The sequence below is a fragment of the Podospora pseudocomata genome, chromosome 5 (assembly GCF_035222375.1).
Source record: "Podospora pseudocomata strain CBS 415.72m chromosome 5, whole genome shotgun sequence".
In the NCBI taxonomy this organism is placed as follows: domain Eukaryota; kingdom Fungi; phylum Ascomycota; class Sordariomycetes; order Sordariales; family Podosporaceae; genus Podospora; species Podospora pseudocomata.
The window spans coordinates 2,437,347-2,450,464 of record NC_085889.1 but is presented as its reverse complement, the minus strand read 5'-3'; the positions used below and the strand labels follow the sequence as shown (position 1 = coordinate 2,450,464).

Sequence of the window (13,118 nt, the reverse complement as noted above, 5' to 3'; positions counted from 1 at the left end):
TCGGTTAGTGTGTGCTGAAGGCCGGTCCATGACAGTGGTAAAGGCCATGAACAGGGATTGCGTATACTATTCTGTGCGGATATTGAGTTGACGGTGGAAGAATGGCCTGGGGCGGTAATACATAGACTGGACTACGACAGATGTTGAGCAGTCGATGTTGGGAGTCTGTCCGCAATTCTTTGGGTCTCGAGGGATGAGCACACGATCTGGGAGTTCCATGTCGGGATGTACCTTGGGATTGTTCAATGTTCAAGAAGATCGGATGTCTGCTGGTAAGTTCATATTGCTCTGTGAGGATCCAATCCGGAGGAAAGGTTAGGGCAATTCTCATAAGCAACCACATAGTGACAAGCCAGCCCATATGCACATGAATTATCCATCTTCCAAAAGGTCTCCGCTGTGATACTTCAAACTACCAACTGAGATCTTGTTTGTTTTACCCAACTCAGCAGTGGGAAAAGCGCTTTTTATTTAGGACTAGCACCAAACTAATTCCTATGGGTCAGTGCCACGATGAGAACCAGACTTTGGCATTTAATGTGGGACAAATCTTTCCTCGCACGCGGCGTGTCTGGTACTTCGTGGGGCTCCCCGCCAAAGCCGTTGAGGAGGACTTTTCCACCGACAAAGCCGGTGATGGGAGTATGTAATTTAAGGAGGTAGCCGGGTTTGTTAGAGGCAATCGACCATCGGCTTAAGTATGCCTCCTTTAGGTACTAGCTGTGGCCTAGTGGTTCGCCTATTTTTGAATGCCCAACAGAGTGCTGGGCATGTAAGATCTCTCTAGCTTCTCAGATATGGCTCAGTTTGCAAATTTGACAAGCTCCAGGGTCTATAAATTTACGGGCTCCGGAACGGATACTCCGGCTCCATATTTTCGGACCGGAAAACGGTAGTCTGAGCCGAGTTGAGGGGCTGAACTTGCTTGACTTGACTCATTGTCCACCCGGCTTTCATTTGCTGAAGATGTCCTTTTCATCCCAATTGCTGGCCAGCAACCCCACGTGGGAGCGTATCTACACTCACATGTACCACTTACAGGCCAACCAGTGCCCGCCACGATGTCCCCGCCCTTTCTCTTGCCATTTGAGGTTGAGAAGCTCTGGTGGGGCGGTGGCCCGGGCTTCCTGCAAGCCCAAATCCTTTTCCTTGCTCCGGCTGGTGGCTGCTCAGTCTTCACCAATTCAACCACCTTTTGCCTCCGGTCGTTGCCTCACCTTTGGAGAAGCTAATCCTGCTCCTTCTCCCATCAACCTTCTCCTCGACTGTCACAACCCAGTAACCATTCATTACCTTGGAAGATTAGCATCAAACAACCCAACTCCTGTTTGTCTCTCTCAACACGAACTTCTGATCCCACGTTGCTGACCAGCAACCTGGAACACAGTGACGGCGGTATGCTCCATTCGACATCCACTCCGCTTCCGCGAGCGAGCTTCGTGTATTTCTTGACTAAGGAGTAGTTACACAGCTTCGGCCTCTCAACCAGTACCTCGTGCAGATTGACAAACACAACAAAAAGGGTTTCACCGGAACTGTATGAACAATTTCGCTTTATCAATCGTAACGCTTTGCTTCCTACCTGGCCCTCATGGAAGTATTTGACCGGATTACCTCCTATGAGCTAGTAGCCAATCCCGATCACCTACCTACCTACCTTAGCTACAGAGTCTACTCCTCGATACCCTCGCACCTCCTGGATATATCGGCGCTCCTCGCAGGCTCCAAAAAACCCTCTTAGTGATAAGTCCCAGAGTAGCAAGCCTGAGCCAAATCATGCCCAGGCCGGATTCAACTCGGCTCAGCTCATTGCCCACACTGGCTGTCTAGCCATACATGCACTAATGTCGAAGTCCCTTGATTGTCACACTCTCGGCATGCGTCGTTGAGGCCGAGGTCGGCGGTGTGCTCAATATGCTCGGAGGAGTCATGCTTTTCATGATATCATCATGGGTACCAGTTCTTGGATATGTCTCTATTCATTCGCCACATTTCATGGATGAGAAACCCTCAGATTATGAGTGCCAAGATCAGTGTGCATAAAAGTCCAGCTATCATTATGCATGGTAGTTCTGCTAGCATAATATGACGCCACCCTGTCCAGGTATCCCAATGCTGTGTTGCCTGTGCCTCCGCAGTTCTTTTACTTCCCCTCGATGCTAGCTATGGATTCATTCCAGCTGAACAAACTTCCAGACAATTTTGGGTCCCACCGCGTCATTGTTTTGGAGGAGTGTGCAAACGGTTTTCTGGCCCTCTGAAGTGTAGCAACGGTCGTTATCTTAAGTCGAGTTGGCTGCATCATGGACGAATCTTACCCCTACTCGCGGCTGGCCAATCCCCATGGAACGGACAGGGAGCGTTGAGCTATGATGATGCCCGTAGAGCAGGTAAAAGCCACCTGTCGTTTCCTGAGTGACAAACCATTCGCCGCCCGCGTTAGGCTGTCCAATATCGGGAGCGCCGTTGTTGACATGTTGGCCCTTGATGACCCCAATGTCCTCCGACGTGGCCAGGTTTCTAAGACAAGACGATCGATCCTCTGCTTTCACCAGGCTCCAGGACCAGTTTGTCGACCACACAGAGCGGTGATTGTCTGACAAAAGCTTCAAGAAGCCCTCATGAATGACAAGCCAATGTTTGGTAGATGTGCCACGCAGACAGTAAAGGGGCCCTGGGCGTGGTGTAGCATGGCGGGTAAAATTGGGAACCAGAAGGTCATTGAAGAGAGGCGATGGCATTGAAGAGGAGGATTGAGTGCCAGCAGCGTCTGTGGATGTAGTGGTGGTAGAAACGAGGGGTTGACAGCTTGTGTTCGACGGTGTGGAAGGGCCTTTGGACGCAATGACGTGATCATTCGAAGTGATACTAGTATGATCTGAGGCGTCCGCGGGTGGATCGAACCCGCGCCTCCGACGTAATATCCAGCGTATTACACACTACACTATAAGGTTAATAAATACCTAGGGGCCGATATCTAACTAATACTAGGTTGGATGACCAGGAAATGGACCACATGTGGATCTGGTCCACCACCACCACACCAGCCACACAACCTTGTTGAGATTACCCCTGAATGATCACACTGGCCACAACAAGACTAATATTGGGTCAATTTCTATGGGAGTTACACCAAAATGTAGCTCAATCACCATCAGAGTCAGACATTGCATCTGCTTCTCGCTTGCGCCTGGTTTGAAGCCGATGACGTGCGCTGCGCCGCACAGGCTGGGCTGGCTCTGGCTGCTCCGCATCCTCCTTGATTACCACTTCTTCCTCCACTACCCTCCCTTTAATACGGGCCTCTTTTAGTTTATAGAGCCTTATAAACTTGGAATTCGAGTCTTTTCTATTTAACTTATATGTCACGACTTGACACTTGGTGGGGCGCGGGGCGCACCACAGACCAATCATTAGCACAGAAACACCTAGGAGAGCCAATCACAGTACAGGAAGACTGATCAGTGTGATCAGGGTACTGATCAGACTGAGCACGGCTCAGGGAAGGGCTATATATACGGAGGAACTGGCTGGTGTAGATAGACAGTTCCGCAGTATGCAATACAAGTCACAATCGTTGGTATTCAGACTATTGTGATTGAGACAAGCCATTGTTGTACACTGTTTAGCTGTACCGAACCAGGATTGTTCAGAAGTGCCTTCAACCAGTATCCCTTTCAGAGGTTCTGGATAGGGGTTCGTCACATGGACACCTCGGCCAATCATTGGGCCAGGGATGGAAAGACCCACAAGCCCCCATACGACCAATCAGGAGGTGCTCAGTCTGATCAGTGGCCAAGACCCCTGAGCACACTGAGCACATCGATCATGAAAGGTTGCTCAGTCTGCTCAGTCGCCAAGACCACTGAGCACACTGAGCACATCGATCATGAAAGATTGCTTAGTCTGCTCAGCCGCCAAGACCACTGAGCACACTGAGCAAGGTACAAAGATACTTCAGAAACATATGTAGATAGCTTCACATAAATAGGGGGGAGTGCCCAGCGCTCCCCATGTCGAGGATATGATTCCTCATGCAAGCAATCAAGTTCATTTGTCTACAATCTACTCTCAGTAGCTCTTTGTTAGAACGACCTGTTGTTGACAGTGAACCCCATGTCTGAGACGCTTGTCACAACCTTCGATCATCCTGTCATATTCACCTCCGGCGTACTGCCTTGCAGTCTGTATCCACTCCCGGTGCAGGTTGTAACACAAGGCTGCAGGGTCAGAGGGGGCTCACTGCTTGGAAAAGGTGAGCCGGATCACCACGATCACCTGGTGAGCGTGGTGAGCGCCAGAGGATCATCACCGACCGCTGGTGAGCGGGAGTGGACCAGGTACGGAGGTACTTAGGTATTTAAGGTCTATATATACGGAGGAACTAGATAGCTCGTAGATAGTTCCGCAGTATGCAATTCACGCTTGTATTCACGGTATCTTGTGTTTACATTGAGACATCCTGTTGTGCACTGTTTAGCTGCACCGATCCAATTGTCAGAAGTTACCTTCAACCCGTATCCCTTTCAGAGGTTCTGTACAGGGGTTCGTCACATTATCTTAATTATAAGAGTCTAAATACTAACGATTATAACTTATATTATATATTATAGAACTATCTATCTATACGAACTAGTTCCTCCGTAACGTACATTATCAGTGAGTCGTGCATATCAGTGGGTCGCGCACTCTCTACCACCCTACTACAATTACCCTCAATTATAACACACCAACATTAGGAACTAACTACAATTACATCAGAAACAGCTGAATCAGATGATTCTGCAGCCTCCTGGCAAGTGCGTGCATTATGGCCAGGCTTGCCGCATACACCACAGCATTGAACCTTTGTACGAACACCCCCTACACCACTACCATCCGGCTGAGTTTCTTCCACTGCCTCCCCACCCACGGCCTTCTGGTCAAGTAGATCGTGTGCATCCTGCACAGTAAGTGATCCTCCAAGCCGCACACATGTTTTTTTGGCTCTCCTGCGCTTGCTTAGTGCCTCGTTGGCCTTGGTAGTCCAGCCATTATCGGTGGTTGCGATACGCCAGGTGGACGGTAAGTTGCACTCGGTATACCAGTTGGCAAGGTGGTACTGCGCGGCTAAGATGATGAAGGAGGGATGACCCAGCCGAGGGCATTGACTCCATGGATCACCGTTGCCCATTCACGGTTGCCAGGCTGGGCCAGTTTCGCCGTGCTAAGGCCGTCTGATGTCATAACTACCATACCCGCGAAGATAATACCCATCATAAACCCAGTCTCGTCGAAGTTGTAAACATCGTCATCCACGATATAGAGCTTAGCTATGGCTTCAAGCTTCAATTCTTCGTTGTTTTGAAGAGCTTCAAGGGCTAAGATTACTCTGGCTTCCTTTGAAGGGGGAGACATGTTGGGTTGTGGAAAAAAATGATGTTTAGGAGAGAGAGGATGCGTCGCGCCAAGGAACCCACGGCTCGCTTGTACCCACGACTCGCTTATAAAATACGTTACGTCTAGTATCGTTTGAACATTCACCTCACGTGGGTCAGCCGCCCAAGGCGCATCCTCTGCTTCATCATCGTGTCCACTAATCTCCCAAGGAAACAGGCTGTCCTCTTCTCCGTGTTGCTCGTAGGCCCATTCGGACCTAGGGGGCCTATACGAGTCTTTGGCTGAGTCAAGAGAATAGAAAACCCGGTCAAGGGGGACCGCGGCTGGTGACACGGCTTGACGGAGGAGGAGCCAACAAGCATCGTGAATTGCGAAGCCGCGCTTGCCAGTACCCAGCCTATGGGTAGCGAATTGATCCTTCTGAGGCCTGGTGTATCCATCGTCGTCATATCTGGCAGCTGTATTTCGTGGCGCAATAAAGCCGCCGCTGCTAGGGTCGTCATAGACGCCGAGTCTAGTCAGGTAAATCTTTCCCTTCTTTGGTGTGATGCAAACTACGGGAGTTAGCAGAGATGTGCTGTGTTGAGCACACAGATAGACTCACGACCACGAAATTCGTTTCTCCAGCCAGCACCTATGTCGTATAATCTCCATCCGTAGATAGGACAGCAGATGATGTAGGGACTCATCTTCTCGGTTGTTGGTTGAATTGTTCGGTAATGGAAAAGAAAAAGAAAGGAAAACGAGTTGCAGTGTTCACCAAGCCTTTTTATCATTTGACTCCCCGATATCCTGTCTAGCTATTCTGCCATCAGACGGCTTCCATAGGTGGATGTTGATACCTGCCACAATCTTCCAACGCAACCTGGAAGCTCTGAGGCAGCAGAGGCCCCACTAGGCTGCTGCCTGGGGAAAGAATTGGGTTGGTTCCAACAATCGCCGCACAGACGTGGTTTGTGGCGCGACCAGACATTTGATCCAAACGCTCTGACAGCAACTCATCGACGAATTCCCTTGAGAAAGGCGTCCAGTGTTTGAACAGGTGCAGTGCAGCAACTCTCTTCCGTTTATGCTTGGTACTGACTTCCTTCATGCCACACAAAGGAGGCAACAACTCCGCAAAAAGGATTCACCCTCCGCGACCAACAGTTGCATTTTTCATCAAGTCAGCCCGGTTAAAGCCATAGATGAGCAATGAAGATATTGCATACCCACCACATCATTACATCAATCCACATTCCTCCCACGCCTCCAACCAAGTATTTAACACCACCATGCGACCCTTGCCTACGCAGCTAACCTTCAACCTCACCTTCCCTTCCACCGCCACCCAAAATGAAGCTCCCAACCATCCTCCTCCTCCCCCTCCTCCCAACCACCCTCTCAACCCCCCTTCCCAACACCACCACCCCCCATTCCGAGATCAACGCCCCCTGCAACTACGACCTTGGCGACTGCGCTCCGCCCCTAACATGCATCCCCCTCTTCCCAACCTGCACCCGCTGGACAACTCTCAAAGACCCCTCCTGGCCCGGCTGCCCAGGCACCTGCCAACTAATCGACCTCTCCACGCAAAAGATCTACACCAAATGCGCCGGATGGGGCCTCTACGACAACTGCGACGAGAGAGTAGAATACTGCACTGACGATCCCCGCAATAGCGGCTGCGGTCCTTCCTGTGATGGCCCTGGGATTTGCCAACCTAATGACGATTGGTGCGGGGGGGAGGACAAACGGGAGTGTAGGGAGTGGTTGGCGTGTTTTATTCACCCGCCGGTAAGTGTGCAGGGAGAAAAAAATCCGTACGGGGTTTGCTTGCCGTTGCGGTTTGGGAGTGAGTACTATGAGAAGACGGGTTTAGAGGAGAGCTGGACGGAGGAATGGGACGGGTGGCAGGGGGATCCTTAGGGGGTGGGGGGATGATAGGATAGGTTATGCTTGGTTACACAAGGAGAGTTACGCATATCTGCCGGCACGCAAAATAGCCATAGTCCGCCGCTCGCTGGGTCTTGGACGATTCAAAACAGCTTATTGGCTCTATCCGGAGCCCGGGAAAAGTGAGATGTTACACAACGCTAACCGGAGGGGCATATCCTGGGTCTTTGTACTTGGGACTCTTCGTTCTATGGCGCGCTTTCTGGCAACACCTGATGCCAGGTTTGCAGTTGGTTAAATTGTTTCTCTGTTGGCTGTGGCTGATATCATTGCGATAACGCGATGGCGTGGATGGAATTTGCCTCTTGAAGACCAATTGGGGCAGGATGGTAAGCAATGCAAGGACTATTCTTTCTTTCCAGGTCTCGAAGTCAGGATGCTGGTTCCTTACATCGTTGCGCGAGATGGCATCCTCCTTTCTTCTATCCCACCCCTTGGAGCTCTTCAAAAAGTCACCAAAGACGGGCACTTGTTTAAAGACAAAACCATCCAGTTCACAGATGCCGATTTGAGAAATCTTGGCCACGGCAAGTCGGCTGACACATTAGTCTTTGGGTTTGGACGCACCGAGACTTTATCTGAACCACGGGCACGTTGCAAGACATACGAGAACTCTGTTTCACTTCGAGGAGATTGGATCGACGAAGCTTATTTATTCCCCGCCAGGGTCATGAATGTCCACCACCAGATTTTGTCACGTAAACTACGAGTGAAATAAAACGAAAACTGCACGCTTCTCGAATACGAATGCATCCCTCTTACAACATGAGCCAATCCGCCACTCAGGGGACATAAATCTGTGGCTCCTGACCATCCTCATCAGCTTCATGTTTCCCCTCAGCCACTCTCTTATTATGCACCTTGTAAATCCCAACCTGGAGGATGGCAAAGACAATACCAACAGACACCATGATGATCTGAATGCGGAGACCGTTGGAGTAACTAAGGCACACAACGTTAGCATAGATCAAGGTGCAGCAGTGAGCAGCACAGCTTACAATGGTCTATCATTGGCCTGATAATACTGTGTGCCAACCATCAGCCCGCTAATGGCAGACATGACCCACATCCTGCACCTGTCAGCAAAACCCCGCAAGTTTGTTTTCGGTCTAGAAAACTCACGCAATACTGATACTCCGTTCACCTGGACTTCTGCAGTTGAGTTGGAGCCATGTGTTGTGGACAGGGTGATACCCCACGGCCAGCGCGTTGACAGCTGTCCACAAAGCCCATCGTGACCATTGGCCGACATGTGGATGGACTTCTCTTGCCACGATCAGCGTGATCAGAAAGCAGACCTGTGCAAGGATGACAGTGCCACCGCGGAGGTTGGTTTTGTCACTGATGTATGCAAAGATGAAGACAAAGACCAGCGAAAGGGAAGCACCAACGGCAGCCAAAGCATTCGCAGCAATAGTGTCCCAGCCCAGAGATCTGTTTGCAGTCAGATATTTAGCCAAGCTAAAAGACGGATATGCGGGGATAACTTACTTCAAGATGGAAGGTGTGTAGGTGGTCAAAGAACTCCATGTTGAGAACAGGCAAAAGGTAGAAATGAAATGTGGCCACCGCCGATAATGGGTGGCAGTCTTCCACACCAGCTGCAGGGGAATTTCCATTCCCTGCGTACCTCCCTTCTTCTCATTATCGTCCCTTTCGAGCCTCTTCTGGAGAATATCGCGGTCGTTCGAATCAAACCTGATCAGGCCTGGGCTGAGAAGCGGTCTTGGCATGTCAGGGGATCCGGGGAGGAAGAAGATGAGAATGAACGAGACCACAATGGTAAAGAGGCCCTCAACTAAGATCAGTCAGCATCGAATCGGAGGCAAGGTCGGGGTGAAAACATACGAAGAAAGAGCCACTGCCATCCATGCAAGCCCCCAGCACCGTCCAATTTCAGGATGCCGGTGGCCAACAATGGGCTAATTGCATTCGCGCCAAACATGCCAAAGAACAGAATAGCAACCCGCTTGGCCAATTCTCGCTTGGCATACCATGTTGAGAGGGTGTAGATGGCACCGGGGATGTAGCCAGATTCGCAGAAGCCGAGTATGAGCCGAGAGGCCAGGAACCCGGCCTTGTTATGGATGAAGATTTGCAGTGAGGCCACAGTACCAAACGCCAGGACTTGACCTGCGATCCATTTCCTTGGTCCGAGCTAGCAATACGGGGTCAGCAAATGCTTATCGTTGAGCGTCATCTTTGAACATACCTTTTGAAGGGCAAGGTTGGATGGAATTTCCAACAGCACAATACCAGCAAACATCATCTGGTTGCCAGCATTGATGGTATCCAACGAGACACCAATATTCTCTGCAAAGCCACCAGTCAAGGCGCTAGCAATGTTCATCCGGTCAAGCTGAAAGACTAGAAGCCCAAGGAACAACAATGGTAAAACGGAAAAGTCAACCCTACGCACAATGTCAGCGCCGCGCTTCGTAGTAGACGGAAGCTAAGACAACGGACTTCCTCCGGGCCTTGGCCTCATCCCACTCTGTCCATCCTTCTTCAACAGAAGAGGATGTCCCAGAGTCCACATCGTTCCCGCTCTTCTTGGTGTCCTTTTCGACGGATGGTTGAGCCATGTTGTCCGAGGCTTGGCGGTGTGGTTGAAGAGCTAGATGACACCGAGGAATCGGTGACACAAACAGGGAGACGCGGCATTGCTTTTATCGACAGCGACTGCCGGTCAAAGATCAGCTCGGGGCGCGGGAGCCAACGGTCGGAACCCTTGTTGCCAGCGTTGACGTGATCCAGGCCGTGGATGGCATCGAGATGCAATTCCCGCGTGCGGATCCGCTAGTTGGGTGGTACAGGCGGGCCACCCGCATTCTCGGGGACCAGTCGCTGCAAGGCGTCCCGGAGATCGGGCTCGGAGAGGGCTGATAAGTAGTGCTGGTGCCCAGTCGGCATTCATTGTGGGATGGGATGAGATGTGGTGTGGTGTAGGGTGGATCATGTTGAGGCCTAATAGGAGGAGAGTTCTCAAGGAATGCCAGAGTTGCTGTTCATTTACGGCCTTGTTGAGAAAGCATACTGCCTCTGTGGCATTGAACTCGTCCAAGTCAAGTTTGTGGTAGAATCGACTACTGCATCCAGGAACAGGTATCGAGTCCTGGCGATACCAAGAAACTGGATAGCTGCGTAATGTTAAAATTTGAAGCTTGCAACAATGACTGGTTCGCAATGTGCCATTAGTCTAACGAAAAAGAAACTGGTGTCGGGGAGATGGAAGGCAGTTGTGAAACGGGGGACGATTTGACAGGGCTCAGACCACGCCTGGGCGAATCGGGAAGGTCTTGGCAGGAACGCTGCAGCCTGGCTCACCGAATACCAAACGTCACCGATAGTTGTTTGTTAGCACACCAACATTTTTATTTTTTCTGTTTGCCAGCCACAGGCACTACCAAATCACCACCACCGGTGCCGACTTCGTCTTTGTCGTTTTTCTTTCAAAATACTTCTGCCCTAGCCAAAAATTAGTTCGGATTTTTTCCGGTCAGCTTTGTCCCCCGTCAGTGTGGAAAAGCGTCCTTCACCTCCCCATCGCAGCGATGGCGTGATATAACACAATACGCCAGGGTGGGCCGTTCCCGAACCACCCCCGGCTTGGCCCGGATCACACCCCGACCCACACGGCCGGACGGCTAGGTGGCAGACATACATAATGCCACGCGGCTCCAAAACATCACCACCGACACATTTTACGCGATATCTTCGCTTTTCCAGTCAAACCAACCATGTCCCGCCCACCGATCAAGCGCGTCGCCGTCATCGGTGCCGGCCCAGCCGGCGCCATCGCCATTGACGCTCTCGCCCAAGAAAAAACCTTTGATATCATCCGTGTTTTTGAAAGGCGCGAAGAGGCCGGAGGATGCTGGTAATTTCTTTGCACCCCTCACCATCTCTGACCCTCAGCTCCTGACGAATCCCCAGGATCGGCGACAAAGCCCGCCCCCCAACCCTCACCAACTTCCCCTCCCTCGCCAACCGCACCGCAGACACCCCCCTCCCCATCCCACCCAAACTCCCAGCCCAAACACCCAAGTCTGACCGCCCTCGCTTCACCGAATCCTCCGTCTACCCCTACCTCGAAACCAACGTCGACCACCTCCCCATGTCCTTCAGCCAGGAGCCAATCCCAGCCGACAAGACTGACAAGTCCATCGCTCTCCACGGGCCAAAAACCCCTTTTCGACACTGGACCGTCATGCAGCGTTACATCAAGTCCCTGATCGAGCGCAACAACTACGAGGATTTGGTGTCCTACAACACCACCGTCGAGCTGGCCGAAAAGGTAGGCACAGAGTGGAAGCTCGTGCTGCGAAAGGAGGGCAAGGAGAAAGATTACTGGTGGACAGAGTACTTTGACGCGGTGGTGGTGGCGAGCGGGCATTACTGGGTGCCGTACATACCCGCGATCGACGGGCTGGACGAGTTTGAAAAGGGGAGGCCGGGGAGTGTGATTCACAGTAAGCACTTTCGGGGGAGGGGATATTTCAAAAACAAGGTTTGTTTGCCCCTTTTGCTTCGGATTTCCGGCGGCGGGAACCTGTTCTAACTTGAATCTAGCGCGTGGTTGTAGTAGGCGCCTCCGTGTCGGCAGCTGACATCGCCTACGACCTCGCGCACTCCAAGACGGCCGATTTGCCAGTCCACACCATCACCATCGGCCATGCGGCAAATGGCTACTTTGGCGGTGGTGCGTTTGAGCACCCGAGGATTCAGCAACACCCTTCGATCAAGTCTGTGTGCCCCACGACGAGGACGGTGCATTTGGCTGATGGGAAGAGCATTCCGAATGTGGACTCGATCATCTTTGGGACGGGATACACGTGGACGATGCCGTTTCTGCCAAACGTGGAGATTAGGAACAACCGCGTGCCGGAGCTGTATCAGCACGTGGTGTACCAGAGAGACCCAACGTTGCTTTTTGTCGGTGCTGTCGGTGCGGGGCTGACGTTTAAGATTTTTGAGTGGCAGGCTGTTTTGGCTGCGAGGGTGTTGGCCGGGAGGGCGAATCTGCCGAGTGTGGAAGTGATGAAAGAGTGGGAGGAGAAAAGGATCAAGGATAGGGGAGATGGGGTCAAGTTTACGTTGGTGTTTCCGGATTTTGAGGAGTATTTTGAGGATGTGAGGAGACTGGCGGGGGAGCCGGAGAATGGTGTGGGGAGGAGGTTGCCAAAGTTTCAGAGGGAGTGGTTTAGGGCGTTTATGGATGGGCATGAGCTGCGGAAGGATATGTGGCGGAGGTTGAACAAGGAGGCTAGAGAAGAGGGAGAGCAGAGGGAAAAGGGTGCTGTCAAGGCCAAGCTTTAGATGGTAAGTATTCTGAGGCGTCTATACCCAGTAATGACAACGATGAATTGCAGCGCTTGCACATTTTGACAAACTCCGAGCCGCAAGTTTGCCATGTCACGCCAGGCGCTTCTTTTTCCGTTGAACGACGTGGCCCGAGTTGATCCAATTGTTGAGGAGATATCGGATGAAATTCGAAGCACCGGCCTTCGGCCTTATTTATATACATACCTGCCCACAACTACCAAGATTTCCCGCAACTGACAACTATACCATATCGAAACGCCAAAGTGGAACCGAGATATTCACCATGACCGCTGACCACGGAGATAGTGAAGACCACGAGGCGCAACGCGGCTTCCATGCTTCTATTTCCGTCTCACGCCTTCCTTCATTCACTGCCTCTCGGAGCAATTGAACTTTACTTTACATACCTGTCCACAGTTGCTCCTCTCTCTCCTCGCTGAGATACCGCTATATTCACCGGGTTTTGTCGCATCTTTAAG

The 13,118-nt window shown here is 51.5% G+C and overlaps 4 protein-coding genes across 4 annotated transcripts; 2 read left to right on the top strand and 2 right to left on the bottom strand.

Moving 5' to 3' along the window:
* Positions 1 to 5,109: 5,109 nt before the first annotated feature.
* QC762_511813 (uncharacterized protein) lies at positions 5,110 to 6,155 on the bottom strand (the record flags this gene model as incomplete). Its single annotated transcript, XM_062891577.1, has 4 exons — positions 5,110 to 5,596; positions 5,651 to 5,714; positions 5,772 to 5,933; positions 5,990 to 6,155. The coding sequence occupies 4 exons, from the start codon at positions 6,153 to 6,155 to the stop codon at positions 5,110 to 5,112; spliced, it is 879 nt and encodes a 292-aa protein (XP_062742231.1).
* Positions 6,156 to 6,714: 559 nt separating this feature from the next.
* QC762_511810 (uncharacterized protein) lies at positions 6,715 to 7,287 on the top strand (the record flags this gene model as incomplete). The annotated part of the gene is made up of 1 exon (XM_062891576.1): positions 6,715 to 7,287. One exon carries the CDS (start codon positions 6,715 to 6,717, stop codon positions 7,285 to 7,287), a length of 573 nt encoding a protein of 190 aa, XP_062742230.1.
* Positions 7,288 to 7,882: 595 nt separating this feature from the next.
* On the bottom strand, positions 7,883 to 12,592 carry QC762_511800 (uncharacterized protein). The gene is made up of 7 exons (XM_062891575.1): positions 9,781 to 12,592; positions 9,527 to 9,725; positions 9,163 to 9,472; positions 8,806 to 9,112; positions 8,437 to 8,748; positions 8,313 to 8,384; positions 7,883 to 8,256 (listed from the first exon to the last, which is right to left on the bottom strand). Exons 1-7 carry the CDS (start codon positions 9,897 to 9,899, stop codon positions 8,097 to 8,099), a joined length of 1,479 nt encoding a protein of 492 aa, XP_062742229.1. The 5' UTR covers positions 9,900 to 12,592; the 3' UTR covers positions 7,883 to 8,096.
* Positions 10,798 to 12,633, top strand: QC762_511790 (uncharacterized protein; the record flags this gene model as incomplete). The annotated part of the gene is made up of 3 exons (XM_062891574.1): positions 10,798 to 11,194; positions 11,251 to 11,824; positions 11,887 to 12,633. The coding sequence occupies exons 1-3, from the start codon at positions 11,055 to 11,057 to the stop codon at positions 12,631 to 12,633; spliced, it is 1,461 nt and encodes a 486-aa protein (XP_062742228.1). The 5' UTR covers positions 10,798 to 11,054.
* Positions 12,634 to 13,118: the final 485 nt, after the last annotated feature.

Bases quoted from the DNA above. Each gene is read 5' to 3' on its own strand.
- QC762_511800 (XM_062891575.1), bottom strand. From the start codon at position 9,899: ATGGCTCAACCATCCGTCGAAAAGGACACCAAGAAGAGCGGGAACGAT. The intron at 9,726-9,780 runs GTCCGTTGTCTT...CATTGTGCGTAG, and splicing joins GAGGCCAAGGCCCGGAGGAA to GGTTGACTTTTCCGTTTTAC. The intron at 8,749-8,805 runs GTAAGTTATCCC...GACTGCAAACAG, and splicing joins TACACACCTTCCATCTTGAA to ATCTCTGGGCTGGGACACTA.